Source organism: Elephas maximus, chromosome 7, assembly GCF_024166365.1.
Source record: "Elephas maximus indicus isolate mEleMax1 chromosome 7, mEleMax1 primary haplotype, whole genome shotgun sequence".
NCBI lineage: Eukaryota > Metazoa > Chordata > Mammalia > Proboscidea > Elephantidae > Elephas > Elephas maximus.
Window position 1 is genome coordinate 17,238,082 of NC_064825.1, and position 24,609 is coordinate 17,262,690.

At 37.6% G+C, this 24,609-nt stretch overlaps 1 protein-coding gene across 3 annotated transcripts in view; it reads right to left on the reverse strand.

The window, feature by feature from the left end:
- The window catches only part of DYNC2H1 (dynein cytoplasmic 2 heavy chain 1), a 412,907-nt gene that overhangs the window by 124,052 nt on the left and 264,246 nt on the right, over positions 1 to 24,609 (reverse strand). For all 3 annotated transcript variants that reach the window (XM_049889447.1, XM_049889448.1, XM_049889446.1), the window contains exon 83: positions 2,506 to 2,622. In XM_049889447.1, coding sequence (XP_049745404.1) covers positions 2,506 to 2,622 — 117 coding nt within the window. The remainder of the gene's footprint in view (positions 1 to 2,505; positions 2,623 to 24,609) is intronic.

Below are 24,609 nucleotides of genomic sequence, written 5' to 3' on the forward strand. Positions count from 1 at the left end.
TAATGGTCTTCCCCTCTGACTACGTCTGGCCAGCTTCTCCTCATTGCTCACATCTCGGCTTAAACGTCACTTCTTAAACAAGACACTCTTAACTATCCAATCTAAAATAAACCTTCCTTCTTACCCTTTTTCTAATGGTTGGTAGGTGCCAGTGAATTGTTTTCAACTCATAGTGACCTACGTGATGGAGTAGAACTGCCCCATAGGGTTTTGTTGTCTGTAATTTTTAGAGAAGCAGATTGCCAGGTCCTTCTCCTGCAGAACCACTGGGTTCGAATCAGCAATCTTAGGGATAGCAGCTGTCATGGGTTGAATTATGTCCCTCCCAAAATGTATCAGCTTGGTTAGGCCATGATTCCCAGTATTGTGTGGTTGTCCTCCATTTTTTTATTATAATTTTATGTTAAGAGGATTAGGGTGGGATTATAACACCACCCTTACTCAGGTCACCTCCCTGATCCAATGTAAAACGGAGTTTCCCTGGGGTGTGGTCTGTACCACCTTTTATCTCTTAAAAGAGATAAAAGGAAAGGGAAGCAAGCAGAGAGTTGGGGACCTCATACCACCAAGAAAGTAGCACCAGGAGCAAAGTGTGTCCTTTGGACACGGGGTCCCTGTGCCTGAGGAGCTCCTCAACTGGGGGAAGGTTGAGGACCAGGACCTTATTCCAGAGCCAGCAGAGAGAGAAACCTTCCCCTGGAGCCGACACCTTGAATTTGGACTTGTACCCTACTAGACTATGAGAAAATAAATTTCTCTTCATGGTATTTCTATTACGGCAGCACTAGACGACTAAGACAGAAGCTGAGGGCTTGGCCATTGGTGTCACCAGGGCTCCTTATTCTGTCTAATGGCACCTGTCCTTTCCTTCCACAGCTTTTGTAATAATTTATCATGACATACTTATTAGCTTGTTTACTTGTTTAATTTTTTAAACACCTCTCTTACAAACTGACTGTAAACTCCTCAGGGTACGTACCATGACTACTTCGTTCACAACAATCTCTATATAGTTCCTAGCATAAAACCCCTGAAATACACTAACTACTCAATTAAAATATTTTAAATGAAGGACTGAATAATTACATGATTATACAATAAAGATAAATAATTTGCATCAGAATGGGGCAACTGAAGTAATGATTGCATATTATAAATCTATATACCTTAAATAAAAATAAAATTAATAATTAACAGAGAACGTTCACATATACCAGGCAATACTATAAAAGTTTTACATATATTAACTCATTTAATCGCCATGACATGCCTATGAAGTAAGTACTATCATTATCCCCATTTTACAGATAAGAGAACTGAAGCACAGAGAAATTGAATAATTTTCCTATGTTACACACCTAGTGAGTGCTAGAGTTGAGATATGCACCCCAGCTTTCTAGCTTTAGGAGTCCTTGGGTGGTACAAACAGTTAAGTGCCTGGCTACTAACTGAAAAGTTGGCAGTTCAAATCCGCCCCGAGGTACCTTGGAAGAAAGGCCTGGTGACCTACTTCTGAAAGATCACAGTCATTAAAAACCCTATGGAGCCCAGTTCTACTCTGAAACACACAGTGTTGCCATGAGTCAGAATTGATGCTACAGCTACCGGTCTGGTTTGGTTTGTAGTCTGCTTCTAGAAGCTATGTTCTTAACATGATGTCAGATCAGTGATGAATATTTGAAAGGCTCCTGGCGGCAGGCATAAAAATGATCCACTTGGAATAAAGGTTGGCTATAACTAAGTGGGAGGCCTTGTGGCACAGCAGTTAAGAGCTACGGCTGCTAACCAAAAGGCTGGCAGTTCAAATCCACCAGCTGCTCCTTAGAAACCCTATGGGGCAATTCTACTCTGTCCTATAGGGTCACTAGGGGTCGGAATCAATTCAACAGCAATGGGTTTGGCCTTTTTTTTTTTTTTTTTAGTTATAACTAAGTGGGATGGCTGTAGGGGTGAAAAACAGCTGCATATAGCCTTGGCTTCGCTGTTCAACAAATTTTCTTGATGCTTTTTACCAGAAGAAAAATAATGAAGTTATATTATTTTAATTCCAGGGAATAAATCTCCACACAATAAGAATAGGAAACATAACATACTAATGGCTTTGGTTAGTAAACAAGCAATTATTTTATGATCACAAAGACAAGTCAAATCCTGACGATGAATTGCTTTTCCTTTGAACTTGGATTCCTTTCAATGCCTTGCCTTTAACAGTATTCATTGACTTTGCAGCAAGAGGGGATAGAAGTTAGGGAGTGAGTAAAACACCCGAAAGGTATTGAAGGTGACACAGCGCATTACCAGGATAAGGCAAATTAACTGCTGACAGCACTTCCTGGGCTTAGGCTCTCCTATTACCACTATTACGTCTATCTCTTTCAAGGATATTATGTGTAATAAGAGTAGATCAGTGCAAATTTTACCATTTTACCAAAATGAGCAATTTGGGATAAAGCTGGAAAAAAAGATAAAAAGAAAAAAAAATCAGAAGAATATCCCACTACTTACCTGGTTTAGTTTCTTCCAAAGGTTGAGGACAGGAGACAGCTCATTAGACCAGACCTCTCTATCAAATTTGCAGCCAGCTGTTACTGACCTGCCCAAGATCCTCAACTGTGAAATAACCTGAATAAAATAATAAATAGCAATAAATAAACATAATTTTAGCCAAACAGGGAGAAATAGCATAGGTATAAAATCAGTCATATTTCTTTACACATATAAAGACCAATATATTATAAACAGGTTTTAATCCTGATATCTCTGTCCAGCTGGCTTCATATTTTACTAATTTACCTAAGCAGTTAAAATATAAAATAATTCTAAATTGAGAAAAACTATAATAAATTAATATTTTGTAATGGCTCTTATCTGAAAAGCTGCTTCCTTACTCAGAAAGCTCTAATTACCCATTATCAATAATCTGTATGTATCTCTATTTGCTCATTTCCAAAATTCAGATTATTTTTCAGATTCCTTGACTTAAACTCCATAATTTCAAAGAGTTGACAAATTAAAGAAAATTGTTTTTAAAAGAAGAAAATGACAAGATAGTAAACAGTAAATACTGTATAAAATGGTAAAGCAATTTTAATTGATTAAAAATTATTCGTCAGTTTAAGTTTTAATGCTCCATATTAATTTTAATTGCCATTTCAACATTTCCTCTATAGTCAAGGCTCAAATGAAAGAATTTTAAGCCATTTAGTAACAGCTACTTTCCAGAGGCAAAAAAAAAAAGAAAAAAAAAAATTTTTTTCTTTTTTTTTTTTTTAATGACCTGAAGCAAGAAAGACAATTATTCCCTATTTAGGACTTCCAGTTCTGTAACATTATTGTTATCAACATCATCAACTAATTCACATTTTCTTTTCTAAAAAGCTTTTAATGGCTCCTCTTTAAAGAAAATTAACCTTCTTAATTATTTGCTAAGAATGATCCAGAATACTATTGATTGTTCTTCATATGTATTTCAACTAAATATTAAAATTGTGCTATCTCATTGCTTATCTGACAGAAACAAATCTAAGAGACAGACAGGCAGATGTTTTCTTAAGCCAGTATTTTAAACCTCAACATCTGCAGCATAATGGCTACTTTTCTGATTTTACTTTTTGAGAGCTGTAAGCTGTTTCTTTTCTAACACATTAAGCTATATTTCATATATTGCTGGGTTCTTATATTAGTGAGGAGCCCTGGTGGTACAGTGCTTAAGAGCTTAGCTACTAATCAAAAGGTTGGCAGTTTGAATCTACCAGCTGCTCCTTGGAAACCCCATGCGGCAGTTTTAACTTGTCCTACAGGGTTTTTTTTTATATAGGGTTACTATGAATCAGAATTGATTCGACAGCAATGGGTTTGTTTTTCGTTTGTTTACATTAGTAAAGTTCATAATAAAATAAAGGCCATAAATCTCTTAGAATGAATGCACTAGTTAACTGTTAAATATTCACAATTATGTTATTAAACTCAAGTTACATTTGGGGCTTTTGACAAATTCTCTAATCTTAAAAAAAATTGTGATAATGTACTGTTTCATTTTCTTTGTTTTTCTGATAAATTATTTTCATTTGCTCTAGCTGAACCCTACAACAGCATCTAATTTATCAGCTTTGCTAGACCACAAAACATCAATAGTTAGTAGTGAAGACGTGCTATTTTAACTCTGGTAACATTTGCTATTGCTTATTTGTGGTTTAAATTTGCCAAACACAACAAATAATACAAAGAGATGCCCGAAGGAAAAGAGATTCAAATACTTTATTTATACAAGATGTTGAAAACTTTTAATTTTAGGGATAAAATGTTCACCAGCCTGAAAGATCATGTTTTTTAGCTTAGAAAATTAACACTTCAGGTTTGCCTTTCTTTAGAAAATTAACACTTCAGGTTTGCCTTTCTTTTGAACATTTTATTGTGCTTTATGTGAAAGTTTACACAATAAATTAGTTTCCTATTCAAAAACTCATACACAAATTGTTCCATGACAATGGTTTCAATCCCCTCAATTTGTCAGCATTCTCCTCATTTCCACCCTGGGTTCCCCATTTCCATTCATCTGGTTCCCCTGCTCCTTCCTGCCTTATCTTTGCTTTTGGGAAAATGTTGGTCATTTGGTCCGGTATAGTTGATTGTTCTAAGGAGCACATTCCTCACAAGCGTTATTGTTTATTTTATAGGTCTACTATTTGGCTGAAAGGTGATTTCTGGGAATGCCTTCAGTTCTAATTTAGAAGGGTCATAGGGCTGGAGTCTCAGGGGTTCCTCAAGTCTCTATCAGACCAGTAAGTTGGGTCTTTTTTATGAATCTGGAGTTTGTTCTACACTCTTCTCCCACTCTAACCGAGGCCTACTATTGTGTTCCTGATCAGAGCAGTCAACAGTAGTAGCCGGGCACTATCTAAATTTTCAGGTCTCAGGTTGGAGGAGGCTGTGGCTCAGGTGGACCATTAGTCCTTTGGACTGATTGCTACCTTGAGTCCTTGGTTTTCTTCACTCTCCTTTGCTCCAGACAGGAGGAGACCAATAATTGTATCTTAGATGGCCACTCACAAGTGTTTAAGACTCCAGAAATTACTCACCAAAGTGGGATGCAGAACATTATCTTTATGAACTAAGTTATGCCAGTTGACCTGGATGTCCCCATGAGACATGGTCCTTAGCCCTCATGGCCAGTAACTCAGTCCCATGAAGTATTTTGTTATGTCTAAGAAGTTTCCATAACTGTGCCCCCTATGTGCTCTATTATATAAATGAATGTACACACAGCACATACAAATATGTATATAAAATAGCCAGAACAATACCTATGTATGTACTTGAGCGTACTCTCATATGAGCTTGCACACCTATTTGGCATACATACCTACCTATGTATCCATTCATAAATTATTATTTATTTATTATTATAGGATTGTGTCTGCCATAGTATTTACCATGTTGTTGTTAGGTGCCATCTAGGAGGTTCCGACTCATAGCCACCCTATGTACAAAAGAATGAAACACTGCCTGGTCCTGGGCCATGCTCAAAATTATTCCTATGTTTGAGCTCATCATTGCAGTCACTGTGTCAATCTGTTTGGTCAAGGAGCTTCCTCTTTTTCACACATCTTCTACTTTACCAAGCATGATGTCCTTCTCCAGGGACTGGTCCCTCCTGATAACATCTCCAAAGTATATGGAATGAAGTCTCGCCATCCTTGCTTCAAAGAAGCATTCTTGCTATCCTTCTTCCAAAACAGAATTGTTCATTCTCCTGGCAATCCATGGTATATTAGATATTCTTCATCAACGCCATAATTCAAAGGCATCAATTCTTCTTCAGTCTTCCTTATTCATTGTCCTGCTTTCACATGCGTATGAAGCAACTGAAAATACCATGGCTTGGGTCAGGTGCCGGTTAGTCCTCAAAGTGACACCTTTGCTTTTTAACACTTTAAAAAGGTCTTTCGTAGTAGATTTGCCCAATGCAACGTGTTCTTTGATTTCTTGACTGCTGCTTCCATGGGCGTTGATTGTGGATCCAAGAAAAATGAAATCCTTGACAACATTAATATTTTCTCCATTTATCATGATATTGCTTATTGGTCCAGTTGTAAGGATTTTTGTTTTCTGTGCTGAGGTATAATCCATACTGAAGGCTGTGCTCTTTGATCTTCATCGGTAAGGGCTTAAAGCCCTCTTCACTTTCAGCAAGGACGGTTGTGTCATCTGCATATCACAGGTTGTTAAGAGTCTTTCTTCAATCCTGATGCTGCATTCTTCTGCATACAGCCCAGTTTCTCAGATTATTTGCTCAGCATACAGTATGAATAAATAAAGGATACAACCCTGATGTACACCTTTCCTGACTTTAAACCATGAAGTATCCCCTTGTTCTGTTTGAATGACTGCCTCTTGGCCTATGTATAGGTTCTGCATGAGCATTATTTAGTGTTCTAGAATTCCTGTTTTGCAATGTTATCCATAATTTTTTATGACCCACACAGTTGAATGCCCCTGCATAGTCAATAGAACACAGGTAAACATCTTTCTGGTATTCTCTGCTTTCAGTCAGGATCCATCTGACATCAACAATGATACCCCTCATTCCACATCTTCTTCTGAATCTGGCTTGTATTTCTGGCAGTTCTCTGTTGATGTATTGCTGCAACCACTTTTGAATGATCTTCAGAAAAATTTTACTTGCTTCGGATATTAATATTTTTCAATAATTTCTGCATTCCATTGGATCACCTTTTTTTTGGAATTGGCATATATATGGTTGGCCAGGCAGCTGTCTTCCAAATTTCTTGACAAAGACGAGTGAGCACCTCCAGTGCTACATCCATTTGTTGAAACATTTCAGTTGGTATTCTGTCAATTCCTAGAGCCTTGTTTTTCACCTATGCCTTCAGTGCAACTTGAACTTCTTCCTTCAGTACCGTTGTTTTTCTTAATTATACGCTCCCTCCTGAACGTACAATGATTCTGCGTATTCTTTCCATCTTATTTTGATGCTTCCTATGTCATTCAATATTTTGCCCAGAGAATCATTCAAAATTGCAACCGGTGGCTTGAATTTTTTCTTCAGTTCTTTCAGCTTAAGAAATACGGAGTTATGTTCTTCCCTTTTGGTTTTCTAACTCAAGGTTTTTGAACGTTTCATTAAAATACTTTATCTTCTGAGGCGCCTTTTGAAATCTTCTGTTCAGCTCTTTTACTTTATCATTTTTATCTTTTGCTTTAGCCACTCTACATTCAAGAACAAGTTTCAGAGTTTTTTTCTGATGTCCAATTTGGTCTTTCCTTCCTTTCCTGTCTTTTTAATAGCCTTTTGGTTTCTTCATGTATGATGTCCTTGATGTCATTCCACAACTCATTTGGTCTTTATTCTTGTGTGCCTCTCAGTGTCTTCTGTTGCCTTGGTCATGTTGTACTGACTTCCCCCATATTGTGTATTGCCTTTCCCTTCACCAGATTTAACATGTGTTTTCTATCTAGTTAGTGACTCACCCTTCCTCCTCCTCCCATCCCTGGTAACCATCGTAGAATGTTTCTTTCTGTGTGTAAACCTTTTCCTGACTTTTTATAATAGTAGTCTCATACAATATTTTTCCTTTGTGATTGACTTATTTCATTTGGCATAATGTCCTCCAGATTTAACTGTGTTGTGAGATGTTTCATGGATTTATCATTATTCTTTATTGTTGCTTAGAATTCCATTGTGTGTATGTACCACAGTTTGTCCATTCATCCACTGACAGACACTGAGGTTGTTTCCATCTTTTTGCTATTGTGAATAATGTCACAAAGAACATAAGTGTGCACATGTCTATTTGTGTCATGGCTCTTATTTCCCCAGGATATATACCTAAGAGTGGGATTGCTGGATCATATGATATTTCTACTTCTAGCTTTTTAAGGAAGCACCATAACATTTTCCATAGTGGTTGCACCATTTTACATTTCCACCAGCAGTGTGTAAGTGTTCCAATCTCTCTACAACCTTGCCAGCATTTGTCATTTTCTGTTTTTTTGATCAGTGCTATTATTATCAGGGGTGGAAACCCTGGTGGTGTAGTGGTTAAGTGCTACTGGTGCTAACCAAAGGGTCAGCAGTTCAAATCCATCAGGCGCTCCTTGGAAACTCTGTGGGGCAGTTCTACTCTGTCCTATAGGGTCGCTATGAGTCAGAATCGACTTGACGGTACTGGGTTTTGGGTTTTTTTATTATCAGGGTGAGATGGTATCCCATTTTAGTTTTGATTTGCATCTCTCTAATGGCTAACTTGGGAGCCTTGGTGGCGCAGTGGTTAAGTATTTGGCTTCTAACCAAAAAGCTGGCAGTTTGCTATGCAACAAAGGCTAACTGAAGCGACGGGAATAGTAGAAAACTTATTTAACCTGATAAATGATACCTAAAAACACAGCAAATATTATAATCAATGATAGAATATTTTTAAAAATTCCTTTTAAAATCAGAGCAAGACAGGGATGTCTGCTATCATTATTTTGTTTGCACATTTTACTGCACACAAAGGACCTAGTTAGCTCAAGAAGATAAGAAAAGGTGATTAAATATATGATTATTGGAAAAGAAAAACACTAAACTGCTATTTTTCTCAGAAAACAAAGCAGTTTACATAAATACTTAAAATAATTTATAATATTTTTCATATACTAATTACTGCACATAATATTCATTTATTCTATCTACCTATCTATGTATCTATTCTCTCTTTATATATGTGTGTTTGAAATGAATAGGAATTCATTAAGCAGCATTTTCAACTTCAGCTGAACTATTATTTCTCTTTCACTAGTTATTTCAGGGCCCTTAAAATTACAGGGGAGCCCTGGCGGTGCAGTGGTTAACAGCTACAGCTATAAACCAAAAGGCTGCCAGTTCGAATTCATCAACCCCTCCTTGGAAAATTACAGGAGGGACCAGTCCCTGGAGAAGGACATCATGCTTGGTAAAGTAGAGGATCAACAAAAAAGGAGAAGTCCCTTAACAAGACGATGGACTGACACAGTGGCTGCAACAATGGGCTCAAACATAGCAGTGATTGCGAGGATGGTGCAGGACTGGGTGGAGTTTTGTTCTGTTGCGCATAGGAATGCTATGAGTTGGAATCAACTCAATGGCACCTAGCAGCAATAACAAAATTTAGTCAATGTTCTCATCAATCACTAACATTTTCATGCTCTCTCTGGGTGCCTATCCTGGTATAATACATTTAACTGTGTTATTAAGCATGCCAGGATGTAACAAACCATATTATATTCCCCCACATACTGCAAAAATTAAACGGTGAGGTTAAAGTGAGACACAGGAGAATATTCAGGAGGTCTGTATTTCTGATGCTAACATATGCAGCTTGTAAAGTAAAGGGGTAGGTGAGGCTTTCTCCAGATCTCTCAAGCTTTTCAATAAACATATTTATTCCAGTCACACACAAGACCAAATTGCAATTTATGTTGGTGATTTGTGAGTCGAGATTTCACTCAACATCAAAAGCAAAATGTACAGGCACTCCATTGTGTAAAGAATGCGCAGCATCATTTTGTCAAGGCAATAGGACATTAAAAGCCTGGCAATAAATCTCAGGAGAACTGCTAGCTTGAGCGATTTTAATGTAAGCAAATTAATAACGAAGCTCTGATCAAAGGATGCTTAAATCCATACTAAGCCTAGTGAATATACCAGCTTTCAAATGTGAGGTATATTATTCATATGATTTGGGGGCAATAAGCTGAATACATTATTATAAATCATATACACTAATGTTTTATAGTTAACTCTGGTTAAAACTAAGTAACTCAGACCTGGTATTAATCACTAAATTATATGAAATGTTAGGCTCCACCTCTGCCTTGAGGTATGTAATTACGATACCTTGTTGCATTTTGCATATTAGCAACTCTAATAATCCACTTGCTGAGAGTGAAATTGTACTTTCGTTGTTTACGGAAGTACAAATAAGACTAAGAAAAAGAATATATGAATACACTATATTACATATACACACATAAAACCTCACCGCTCCTATTATTTTCATAAATATAAATAATGTTAATTATAAACCACATTTGAAGACAATTTGACAATTAATTAAAAAGTTAAATATATGCTTACTATATGATCCAGCTATCTCGTTCCCAGGTATCTATTCAAGGGAAATAAAAGCCTATATTTTTACAAAGACTTATGTAAAAATGTTGATAGCAGCTTAATTTTAGTAACTCCAAACTGGAAACAACCTAAATATCCTTCAAGGAGTGAATAAATAAATTGTGGTACATTCATACAGTGGAATACTATTCAGTAATAAAAAGAAACAAAATTTTGAGACACACAATAACATGGATGAGTTAAAGAAGCCAGACAGAAAAGACTACTTAACTGTATGATTCCCTTTATATACAACTTTATAAAATGCAAACTATTGTATACTAGGAAAAAAAGGTTGCCTGGGGATGGAAGAGGGAAGGATTAGCAAGGGTCAAGAGAAAACTTTTGGGGATGATAAAGATGTTCACTATATTTGACGTAGTGATGGTCTCACAGGTATATATATAAATCAAAACTTATCTAATTATACAATCTAAATATTTACAGTTTATGGAATGCCTATATACCCCAATAAAGCTGTAAAAATGAAAAACATATTTACTAAAGTGATGTTAGGTAGTTCACAGAACTGCCACAGAAGTAGAAAAGCCAGGCTTAGAGCCATTAAAATACCGACTGTTCTGTTGGAAAAAAAGTGATGAAAAGTTCATGTTGCCACTGAAAATACAGGCTGCAGCCTTTATCTCTGGCATTTGGCCTTGGCTTTTGATGCTCCCTCAGGAACTAATCGCTAAAACTGCCACCGCCTCCCAAGACAAGCATGGCAACTGCGTCCTTGATTCACTAGTTACCTACTTCCAGGCTGGGGCTGGGGCTGGTGCCTGCCATGCCTATGTTCTAACCGTGATGGGGGCTGGCAAAGTGAGTATCTGTCAATAAGACATTTTTAAAAATTGGGTGATAAAATCAACAAGACACATAAATATTGATATTTTATAATTTTATTACAGGCATTTTCATATATACAAAAATAAATTTTTTAAGAACATTTTCAAAGATACACAAAGAACCCATTATCCAGATCTAACTACCCTATGTCACTATCTTTAATTTTATTATTACACCATTAAGTGTTTTATAACAAATCCCAGGCTACATGTTATTTAACTCATGTATAAGCAAAAAAAAAAAAAAAAAACCTATTGTCATCAAGTTAATTCCAACTCATAGTGGCTCTACAGAACAGAGTAGAACTACCCCGTAGGGTTTCCAAGGCTGTAATCTTTACAGAAGCAGACTGCCACATCTTTCTCCAGTGGAAAAGCTGGTGGGATAAAACTGCTGACACTTTGGTTAGCAGCTGAGCACTTAACCACTGCACCACCAGGGCTCTTAACTCCTACATAATTACTATTTTTCTCTTAAAAAAATAAAATAAAAAATGGACATAATGAGGCAGAGCCAAGATGGCAGAATAGACAGACGCCTTTGGCGAACCCTCTTTACAACAAAGACCCGAAAAAACAAGTGAAACGAGTATATTTATGACAAGCTAGGAGCCCAGAACATCAAAGGCAAGCTTAGAAAACGAACTAAGGGGTAAAGGGAGGAAGAGGCAGTTCAGAAGCAGAGAGGAGTTATCAGACCTGAATTGCGGGAAGCCCGCAGGCACCACTTCCAGGAGCAGCGGTGGCAGGTTGGTACTAGCGTTTGGCTACAGTTTCCTCAGGGAGAAACAGCCGGTCACACAGACTACTCACACCTCCAGAACCAGAGAATAATGGCACTCTCAGCAAAAGCTAACTACTCGCATATATTTTACCACGCCCCCCACTCCCAAGCCGGCTTCAGTGGCTGACTTTTCTGGGACTGAGATAGGCCCTGTTGAGTGCCTAGAAACATCCTCCCGGCCTTAGAGAAGGAATATATTTGCAACTGGGGGAAAAGATAATTTGCCAGCTACACTAACCAGGGGAGCTCAGGACAGAAGCGGCTCCTGTTCAGGCATAAATGGTCCGTGGACTTTCAGTACTTTTCCCCTCTGCATGGAAGTGTGTGAGCCTATTTCAGGAGAATAGGCCCTTGATGGCAAACTCCAACCATTTCAGCTGTGTGGTGGAGAGTTGGGTGTTTGATGTTTGACATTGCCTTGCCTGTTAAACAGGGTCCTCACCTACTCACATCAGGGACCTAAGAACTGGTAGCTCCACTCAGGTCACCCAGACACACATGACGGAGGTCCAAGGATAACTGGTACCTCCCAGACCTTACAACCAAAAACATTGGGTGCCCATGGTCCATCTGCAGAGGCCACCCATCTGTACACTGTAAGGAACAGGGACATGCTTACCTCTCAGACACCTGGGGGACGATTTCCAGCCCCCTGCCTTGTTCAGAGTGTGACCCACTGCTGCAACCAGATACTGGTACCTACAGCAATCACCCCTGCCCCTCTAAGACTGCAGAACAGAGCCTGTACCATACACTTGATGATCAGGCACCTGGAAACACGAGCTGAATTCAGATAAGAAAAGTGAATGGAATCATACACTGATATACCTGATAACAGCTCCAGCCATCTGGGGACAGGATGTAAGAGCTCCAAAGGCAAAAATAATCAAGTTAGCTCACTCAAGCAACCCATTTGGGCACATCAAAACAAAACAAAGCAAGAAGCTACAGCACAGTAAGCAAACATAAAGTAAACTAAAACAATAACGATAGAGGCTCAAAGACAACAGTCAATATCAAGTCACATAAAGACACAGGCCATGATAACCTCAATAAGCTCGCACAAAAGAATCAAGGGACCTTCTAGATGAAAGTACATTCCTAGAATTACCGGAGGCAGAATACAAAAGATTAATATACAGAAACCTTCAAGACATCGGGAAGAAAATGAGGCAATATGCAGAAAAAGCCAAGGAACACACAGATAAAGCAATCAAAGAAATTAAAAAGACTATTCAGGAACATAATGAAAAATTTAACAAGATGGAAAAATCCATAGATAGACAAACAAAACCAAACAAACAGTGCCGTCGAGTCGATTCCGACTCATAGCGACCCTACAGGACAGAGTAGAACTGCCCCATAGAGTTTCCAAGGAGCGTGTGGTGGATGTGAACTGCTGACCCTTTGGTTAGCAGCTGTAGCACTTAACCATTATACAACCAGGGTTTCCACCACAGACTGACAGCAATCAGAAATTCAGAAGATTAACGATAAAATTACAGAAGTAGACAATAGAAAGTCAGAGGAGCAGAATTGAGCAAGTAGGAGGCAGGATTTCTGAACTTGAAGATAAAGCACTTGGTACTAATATATTTGAAAAAAAATCTGATAAAAGAGTCAAAAAAAAAAAAAAAAACCTTAAGAATCATGCGGGATTCTATCAAGAGAAATAACCTACGAGTGATTGGAGTAGCAGAACAGGGAGGGATAACAGAAAATACACAGAGACTTGTTGAAGATTTGTTGGCAAAAAACTTCCCTGATATCACGGAAGATGAGAAGATATCTATCCAAGAGGCTCATCGAACTCCACATAAGATAGATGATTAAAGAAAGTCACCAAGACATATTACAATCAAACTTGCCAAAACCAAAGATAAAGAGAGAATTTTAAGAGCGGGTAGGGATAAAAGAAAACTTACCTACAAAGGAGAGCCAATAAAAACAAGCTCGGACTACTCAGCAGAAACCATGCAGGCAAGAAGGCAATGGGATGACATGCTTAAAAAATTGAAGGAAAAAAATTCCCTGCCAAGAGTCATATATGCAATAAAACTTCCTCTCAAATATGAATGTGAAATTAGGACATTTCCAGATAAACAGAAGTTTAGGGAATTTGTAAAATCCAAACCAAAACTACAAGAAATACTAGAGGGAGTTCTTTGGTTAGAAAATCAGTAATATCAGGTACCAACCCAAGACTAGAACACTGAGCAGAGGAATCAGAAGTCGACCCAGACAAAAACATAAATCAAGATTAAGAAAACGCTCAAAACCGGGTAACAGCCATGACATTATTTAAAAGAAGACAACATTAAAACAATAAAGAGGGACTAAGAAATGTAGTCATAGATATTCCATATGGGGAAGATAAGGCAATACAAAGAAATAAAACTTAGATTTAAATTTAGAAAAATAGGGATAAACAATAAGGTAATCACAAAGGAGACAAACTATCCTACACATCAAAATAAAATACAAAAAAAAAAAAAAAATAGAGACTCAACAGAAACAAAATTTACAACGAATATGAAGAAAGGACAATATATAAAGATAATCTACTCAGCACATAAAATGAAGTGGGAAAAAGAAACTGTCAGCAACACACAAAAAAAAGGCATCAAAATGATAGCACTAAATTCATACCTACCCATAATTACACTGCATGTAAATAGACTAAATGCACCAGTAAAGAGACAGAGAGTGGCAGAATGGATTAAAAAACACAATCCGTCTATATGCTGCCTGCAAGGGACACTACTTAGAGACACAAACAAACTAAAACTCAAAGGATGAAAAAAAATATATCAAGCAAACAACAATCAAAAAACAGCAGGAGTGGCAATATTAATTTCTGACAAAATAGACTTTAAAGTTAAATCCATCACAAAGGATAAGAAAGGACACTATGTAATGATTAAAGGGAAAATATACCAAGAAGATATAACCATATTAAATATTTATGCACCCAATGGCAGGGCTGCAAAATACATAAAACAAACTCTATCAGCATTGAAAAGTGAGATAGGCAGCTCCACAATAACAGTAGGAGACTGCAACACACCACTTTCAGTGAAGGACAGGAAATCCAGAAAGAAGCTCAATAAAGACAGGGAAGCTCTAAATGCTACAATCAACCAACTTGACCTCACAGACATATACAGAACACTCCACCCAACAGCAATCAAGTGCACTTTCTTTTCTAGTGCACATGGAACATTCTCTAGAATAGACCACATATTAGGTCATAAAGCAAGCCTTAGCAGAATCCAAAACACTGAAATATTACAAAGCATCTTCTCTGACCATAAGGCCACAAAAGTGGAAATCAATAACAGAAAAAGCAGGGAAAAGAAATCAAGCACTTGGAAAATGAGCAATACCCTGCTCAAAAAAGACTGGATTATAGAAGACATTAAGGATGGAATAAAGAAATTCATAGAAAACAATGAGAATGAAAACACTCCTTATCAGAACCTTTGGGACACAGCAAAAGTGGTGCTCAGAAGTCAATTTATATCAATAAATGCACACATACAAAAAGAAGAAAGGGCCAAAATCAAAGAATTATCCCTACAACTTGAACAAACAGAAAAAGAGCAACAAAAGAAACCCTCAGGGACCAGAAGAAAACAAATAATAAAAGTTACAGCAGAACTAAATGAAATAGAAAACAGAAAAACAATTGAAAGAATTAACAAGACCAAAAGCTGGTTTTTTGAAAAACTCAACAAAATTGATAAACCACCAGCCAAACTGACAAAAGAAAAACTGGAGAGGAAGCAAATAACCTGAATAAGAAATGAGAGAGGCGATATTACAACAGACCCAACTGAAATTAAAAGAATCATCTCAGATTACTATAAAAAATTGCTCTCTGACAAATTGGAAAATCTAGAAGAAATAGTTGAATTCCAAGAAACACACTACCTACCTAAGCTAATACAGACAGAGGTAGAACAACTAAATAGACCCGTAACAAAAGAAGAGATTGAAAAGAGAATCAAAAACTTCCCAACAACAACAACAAAAAAGCCCTGGCCCTCAAGGCTTCACTGAAGAGTTCTACCAAACTTTCAGAGAAGAGTTAACACCACTACTACTAAAGGTTATTCAGAGCATAGAAAAGGACGGAATACTCCCAAACTCATTCTATGAAGCCACCATATCCCTGATACCAAAACCGGGTAAAAAAAAGGACACCACAAAAAAAGAAAATTACAGACCTATATACCTCATGAACTTTGATGCAAAAATCCTCAAGAAAATTCTAGCCAATAGAATTCAATGACATATCAAAAAAAAAAAAAAAATTCACTGTCACCAAGTGGGATTCATACCAGGTACCAGGGATGGTTCAATATTAGAAAAACAATTAATGTAATCCACATAAATAAAAGACAAGAATCATATGATTTTATCAATTGATGCAGAAAAGGCATTTGACAAAGTTCAACACCCATTCATGATAAAAACTCTCAGGAAAATATGAATAGAAGGAAAATTCCTCAACATAATAAAGGGCATTTATACAAAGCCAACAGCCAACATCACCCTAAATGGAGAGAGCCTGATAGCATTCCCCTTGAGACTGGGAACCAGACAAGGATGCCCTTTATCACCGCTCCTATTCATCATTGTGCTGGAAGTCCTAGCCAGAGCAATTAGGCTAGATAAACAAATAAAGGGCATTCAGATTGGTAAGGAAGAAGTAAAATTATCTCTATTTGCAGATGACATGATCTTATACACAGAAATCCCTAAGGAATCCTCCAGAAAACTACTGAAACTAATAGAAGAGTTCAGCAGATTATCATGGTACAAGATAAACATACAAAAATCAGTTGGATTCCTCTCCACCAACAAAATGAACATCGAAGTGGAAATGACCAAATCAATACCATTTACAGTAACCCCCAAGAAGATAAAATACTTAGGAACAAATTTGACTGCAGATGTAAAGACTTATACAAAGAAAACTAAAAAACACTTCTGCAAGAAGCGAAAAGAGAACTAAATAAGCGGAAAAACATATCTTGCTCATGGATAAGAAGACTTAACATTATAAAAATGTCTATTCTACCAAAAAGGATTCATAGATTTAATGCAATTCCGATCCAAATTCCAATGACATTCTTTAATGAGATAGAGAAACAAATCACCAACTTCATAGGGAAGGGAAAGAGGCCCCAGATAACTAAAGCATTACTGAAAAAGAAAAACAAAGTGGGAGGCTTTACTCTACCTGATTTTAAAACCCATTATACCGCCACAGTAGTCAAAACAGCCTGGTACTGGTACAACAACAGATACATAGGCCAATGCAACAGAATTAAGACTCCACACATAAAACCATCCACATATGAGCAGGTGATATTTGACAAAGACACCAAAACAGTTAAATGGGGAAAAGACAGTCTTTTTAACAAATGGTGCTGGCATAACTGGATATCCATCTGCAAAAAAATGAAATGAGACTCATACCTCATTGCATGCATAAAAATGAGCTCAAAATGGATCAAAGACCTAAATATAAAATCTAAAACGATAAAGATCATGGAAGAAAATATTGGGACAATGTTAGGAGCCCTAATACATGGCATAAACAGTGAAGAAAACATTACTAATAATGCAGAAGAAAAACTAGATAACTGGGAGCGCCTAAAAAAAAATCAAACACCTATGCTCATCCAAAGACTTCACCAAAAGAGTAAAAAGACTACCTACAGACTGGGAAAAAGTTTTTAGCTATGACATTTCTGATCAGCGCCTGATCTCTAAAATCTACATGATACTGCAAAAACTCAACTACAAAAAGACAAATAACCCAATTAAAAAATGGGCAAAAGATATAAACAGACACTTCACTAAAGAAGACATTCAGGAAGCAAAAGATACATGAGAAAATGGTCACTATCATTAGCCATTAGAGAAATGCAGATAAAAACTACAATGAGATTTCATCTCACTCTAATAAGGATGGCACTAATCCAAAAAACACAAAATAATACACGTTGGAGAGGCTGTGGAGAGACTGCAACACTTATACACTGCTGACAGGAATGTAAAATGGTACAACCACTTTGGAAATCGATTTGGGGCTTCCTTAAAAAGCTAGAAATAGGGGCGGAGCCAAGATGGCGGACTAGGCAGACGCTACCTCGGATCCCTCTTACAACAAAGACATGGAAAAACAAGTGAATCGATCACATACATAACAATCTACGAACCCTGAACAAAAAACACAGATTTAGAGACGGAGAATGAACTAATACGGGGAAGCAGCGATTGTTTCCAGAGCCTGGAGCCAGCGTACCAGTCAGGTACGGCACAAGCACAGAGAACTGCTCCACCCCCCTGAACTAACCCCGGGAGGGGGACCAGCCGGTTCCACGGGCGGCGTGGGACGCAGCCGGTAGGAGAAGTCCCCGGGAGGCAGTGACTGGTCTTGGAGCAGAAAGAGCAGCGTCCGAGCCGGGGAACCGTCCCGCAGGGATTTGGACTGGACGCAGCAGATTTTCTGGAAAAACTAGTTTCCCAGTGATGGCTCAGAGCCAACAATCCATATCAAACCACTTAAAGAAGCAGACCATGACAGCTTCTCCAACCCCCCAAACAAAAGAATCAAAATCTTTCCCAAATGAAGATACAATCTTGGAATTATCACATACAGAATATAAAAAACTAATTTACAGAATGCTTAATGATATCACAAATGAAATTAGGATAACTGCAGAAAAAGCCAAGGAACACACTGATAAAACTGTTGAAGAACTCAAAAAGATTATTCAAGAACATAGTGGAAAAATTAATAAGTTGCAAGAATCCATAGAGAGACAACATGTAGAAATCCAAAAGATTAACAATAAAATAACAGAATTAGACAACGCACTAGGAAGTCAGAGGAGCAGACTCGAGCAATTAGAATGCAGACTGGGACATCTGGAGGACCAGGGAATCAACACCAACATAGCTGAAAAAAAATCAGATAAAAGAATTTAAAAAAATGAAGAAACCTTAAGAATTATGTGGGACTCCATCAAGAAGGATAACCTGCGGGTGATTGGAGTCCCAGAACAGGGAGGGGGGACAGAAAACACAGAGAAAATAGTTGAAGAACTCCTGACACAAAACTTCCCTGACATCATGAAAGACGAAAGGATATCTATCCAAGATGCTCATCGAACCCCATTTAAGATTGGTCCAAAAAGAAAAACACCAAGACATATTATCATCAAACTCACCAAAACCAAAGATAAACAGAAAATTTTAAAAGCAGCCAGGGAGAAAAGAAAGGTTTCCTTCAAGGGAGAATCAATAAGAGTAAGTTCAGACTACTCAGCAGAAACCATGCAGGCAAGAAGGGAATGGGACGACATATACAGAACACTGAAGGAGAAAAACTGCCAGCCAAGGATCATATATCCAGCAAAACTCTCTCTGAAATATGAAGGCGAAATTAAGATATTTACAGACAAACACAAGTTTAGAGAATTTGCAAAAACCAAACCAAAGCTACAAGAAATACTAAAGGATATTGTTCGGTCAGAGAACCAATAATATCAGATATCAGCACAACACAAGGTAACAAAACAGAACGTTCTGATATCAACTCAAATAGGGAAATCACAAAAACAAACAAATTAAGATTAATTAAAAAAAAAAATACACATAACAGGGAATCATGGAAGTTGATAGGTAAAAGATCACAATAATCAAAAAGAGGAACTAAATACAGGAGGCAATGAACTGCCATATGGAGAGTGATACAATGCGATATAGAACAAGTTAGGTTTTTACTTAGAAAAATAGGGGTAAATAATAAGGTAACCACAAAAAGATATAACAACTCTATAACTCAAGATAAAAACCAAGAAAAACGTAACGACTCAACTAACATAAAGTCAAGCACTATGAAAATGAGGATCTCACAATTTACTAAGAAAAACGCCTCAGCACAAAAAAGTATGTGGAAAAATGAAATTGTCAACAACACACATAAAAAGGCATCAAAATGACAGCACTAAAAACTTATTTATCTGTAATTACCCTGAATGTAAATGGACTAAATGCACCAATAAAGAGACAGAGAGTCACAGACTGGATAAAGAAACACGATCCATCTATATGCTGCCTACAAGAGACACACCTTAGACTTAGAGACACAAACAAACTAAAACTCAAAGGATGGAAAAAAGTATATCAAGCAAACAATAAGCAAAAAAGAAGAGGAGTAGCAATATTAATTTCTGACAAAATAGACTTTAGACTTAAATCCACCACAAAGGATAAAGAAGGACACTATATAATGATAAAAGGGACAATTGATCAGGAAGACATAACCATATTAAATATTTATGCACCCAATGACAGGGCTGCAAGATGCATAAATCAAATTTTAACAGAACTGAAAAGCGAGACAGATACCTCCACAATTATAGTAGGAGACTTCAACACACCACTTTCGGAGAAGGACAGGACATCCAGTAAGAAGCTCAACAGAGACACGGAAGATCTAATTACAACAATCAACCAACTTGACCTCATTGACTTATACAGAACTCTCCACCCAACTGCTGCAAAGTATACTTTTTTTTCTAGCGCACATGGAACATTCTCTAGAATAGACCACATATTAGGTCATAAAACAAACCTTTGCAGAGTCCAAAACATCGAAATATTACAAAGCATCTTCTCAGACCACAAGGCAATAAAACTAGAGATCAATAACAGAAAAACTAGGGAAAAGAAATCAAATACTTGGAAAATGAACAATACCCTCCTGAAAAAAGACTGGGTTATAGAAGACATCAAGGAGGGAATAAGGAAATTCATAGAATGCAATGAGAATGAAAATACTTCCTATCAAAACCTCTGGGACACAGCAAAAGCAGTGCTCAGAGGCCAATTTATATCAATAAATGCACACATACAAAAAGAAGAAAGAGCCAAAATCAGAGAACTGTCCCTACAACTTGAACAAATAGAAACTGAGCAACAAAAGAATCCATCAGGCACCAGAAGAAAACAAATAATAAAAATTAGAGCTGAACTAAATGAATTAGAGAACAGAAAAACAATTGAAAGAATTAACAAAGCCAAAAGCTGGTTCTTTGAAAAAATTAACAAAATTGATAAAGCATTGGCTAGACTGACTAAAGAAATACAGGAAAGAAAACAAATAACCCGAATAAGAAACGAGAAGGACCACATCACAACAGAACCAAATGAAATTAAAAGAATCATTTCAGATTATTATGAAAAATTGTACTCTAACAAATTTGAAAACCTAGAAGAAATGGAGGAATTCCTGGAAAAACACTACCTACCTAAACTAACACATTCAGAAGTAGAACAAATAAATAGACCCATAACAAAAAAAGAGATTGAAACGGTAATCAAAAAACTCCCAACAAAAAAAAGCCCTGGCCCGGACGGCTTCACTGCAGAGTTCTACCAAACTTTCAGAGAAGAGTTAACACCACTACTACTAAAGGTATTCCAAAGCATAGAAAATGACGGAATACTACCCAACTCGTTCTATGAAGCCACCATCTCCCTGATACCAAAACCAGGTAAAGACATTACAAAAAAAGAAAATTATAGACCTATATCCCTCATGAACATTGATGCAAAAATCCTCAACAAAATTCTAGCCAATAGAATCTAACAACACATCAAAAAAATAATTCACCCTGATCAAGTGGGATTTATACCAGGTATGCAAGGCTGGTTTAATATCAGAAAAACCATTAATGTAAGCCATCACATAAATAAAACAAAAGACAAAAACCACATGATCTTATCAATTGATGCAGAAAAGGCATTTGACAAAGTCCAACACCCATTTATGATAAAAACTCTTACCAAAATAGGAATTGAAGGAAAATTCCTCAACATAATAAAGGGCATCTATGCAAAGCCAACAGCCAATATCACTCTAAATGGAGAGAACCTGAAAGCATTTCCCTTGAGAACGGGAACCAGACAAGGATGCCCTTTATCACCACTCTTATTCAACATCGTGCTGGAAGTCTTAGCCAGGGCTATTAGGCTAGACAAAGAAATAAAAGGTATCCGGATTGGCAAGGAAGAAGTAAAGTTATCACTATTTGCAGATGACATGATTATATACACAGAAAACCCTAAGGAATCCTCCAGAAAACTACTGAAACTAATAGAAGAGTTTGGCAGAGTCTCAGGTTATAAAATAAACATACAAAAATCACTTGGATTCCTCTACATCAACAAAAAGAACACCGAAGAGGAAATAACCAAATCAATACCATTCACAGTAGCCCCCAAGAAGATAAGATACTTAGGAATAAATCTTACCAAGGATGTAAAAGACCTATACAAAGAAAACTACAAAGCTCTACTACAAGAAATTCAAAAGGACATACTTAAGTGGAAAAACATACCCTGCTCATGGATAGGAAGACTTAACATAGTAAAAATGTCTATTCTACCAAAAGCCATCTATACATTTAACGTACTTCCGATCCAAATTCCAATGTCATATTTTAAGGGGATAGAGAAACAAATCACCAACTTCATATGGAAGGGAGAGAAGCCCCGGATAAGCAAAGCACTACAGAAAAAGAAGAAGAAAGTGGGAGGCCTCACCTTACCTGAACCTATTATACAGCCACAGTAGTCAAAACAGCCTGGTACTGGTACAACAACAGACACATAGACCAATGGAACAGAATTGAGAACCCAGACATAGATCCATCCACGTATGAGCAGCTGATATTTGACAAAGGACCAGTGTCGATTAACTGGGGAAAAGATAGTCTTTTTAACAAATGGTGCTGGCATAACTGGATATCCATTTGCAAAAAAATGAAACAGGACCCATACCTCACACCATGCACAAAAACTAACTCCAAGTGGATCAAAGACCTAAACATAAAGACTAAAACGATAAAGATCATGGAAGAAAAAATTACGGACAACCCTAGGAGCCCTAATACAGGGTATAAACAGAATACAAAACATTACCAAAAATGATGAAGAGAAACCAGATAACTGGGAGCTCCTAAAAATCAAACACCTATGCTCATCTAAAGACTTCTCCAAAAGAGTAAAAAGACCACCTACAGACTGGGAAAGAATTTTCAGCTATGACATCTCCGACCAGCGCCTGATCTCTAAAATCTACATGATTCTGTCAAAACTCAACCACAAAAAGACAAACAACCCAATCAAGAAGTGGGCAAAGGATGTGAACACACATTTCACTAAAGAAGATATTCAGGCAGCCAACAGATACATGAGAAAATGCTCTCGATCATTAGCCATTAGAGAAACGCAAATTAAAACTACGATGAGATTCCATCTCACACCAGCAAGGCTGGCATTAATCCAAAAAACACAAAATAATAAATGTTGGAGAGGCTGCGGAGAGATTGGAACTCTCATACGCTGCTGGTGGGAATGTAAAATGGTACAACCACTTTGGAAATCTATCTGGCGTTATCTTAAACTGTTAGAAATGGAACTACCATACAACGCAGAAATCCCACTCCTAGGAATATACCCTAGAGATACAAGAGCCTTCATACAAACAGATATATGCCCACCCATGTTTATTGCAGCTCTGTTTACAATAGCAAAAAGTTGGAAGCAACCAAGGTGTCCATCAACGGATGAATGGGTAAATAAATTGTGGTATATTCACACAATGGAATACTACGCATCGATAAAGAACAGTGACGAATCTCTGAAACATTTCATAACATGGAGGAACCTGGAAGGCATTATGCTGAGCAAAATTAGTCAGAGGCAAAAGGACAAATATTGTATAAGACCACTATTATAAGATCTTGAGAAATAGTAAACCTGAGAAGAACACATACTTTTTTGGTTACGAAGGGGGGAGGGAGGGAGGGTGGGAGAGGGTTTTTTATTGATTAATCAGTAGATAAGAACTGCTTTAGGTGAAGGGAAAGACAACACTCAATACATGGAAGGTCAGCTCAATTGGACTGGCCCAAAAGCAAAGAAATTTCCAGGATAAAATGAATGCTTCAAAGGTCAGCGGAGCAAGCGCGGGGGTCTGGGGAACATGGTTTGCGGGGACTTCTAAGTCAATTGGCAAAATAATTCTATTATGAAATCATTCTGCATCCCACTTTGAAATATGGCGTCTGGGGTCTTAAATGCTAACAAGCGGCCATCTAAGATGCAGCAATTGGTCTCAACCCACCTGGAGCAAAGGAAAATGAAGAACACCAAGGCCACATGACAACTAAGAGCCCAAGAGACAGAAAGGGCCACATGAACCAGAGACCTACATCATCCTGAGACCAGAAGAACTAGTTGGTGCCCCGCCACAATCGATGACTGCCCTGACAGGGAGCACAGCAGAGGACCCCTGAGGGAGCAGGAGATCAGTGGGATACAGACCCCAAATTCTCATAAAAAGACCAAACTTAATGGTCTGACTGAGACTGGAGGAATCCCGGCGGCCATGCTCCCCAGACCTACTGTTGACACAGGACAGGAACCATCCCCGAAGACAACTCATCAGAAATGAAAGGGACTGGTCAGCGGGTGGGAGAGAGACGCTGATGAAGAGTGAGCTAATTATATCAGGTGGACACTTGAGATTGTGTTGGCAACTCTTGTCTGGAGGGGGGATGGGAGGATAGAGAGAGAGGGAAGCCGGCAAAATTGTCAAGAAAGGAGAGACTGAAAGGGCTGACTCAAGAGGGGGAGAGCAAGTGGGAGTAGGGAGTGAAATGTATGTAAACTTATATGTGACAGACTGATTGGATTTGTAACCGTTCACTTGAAGCTTAATAAAAGTTATTAAA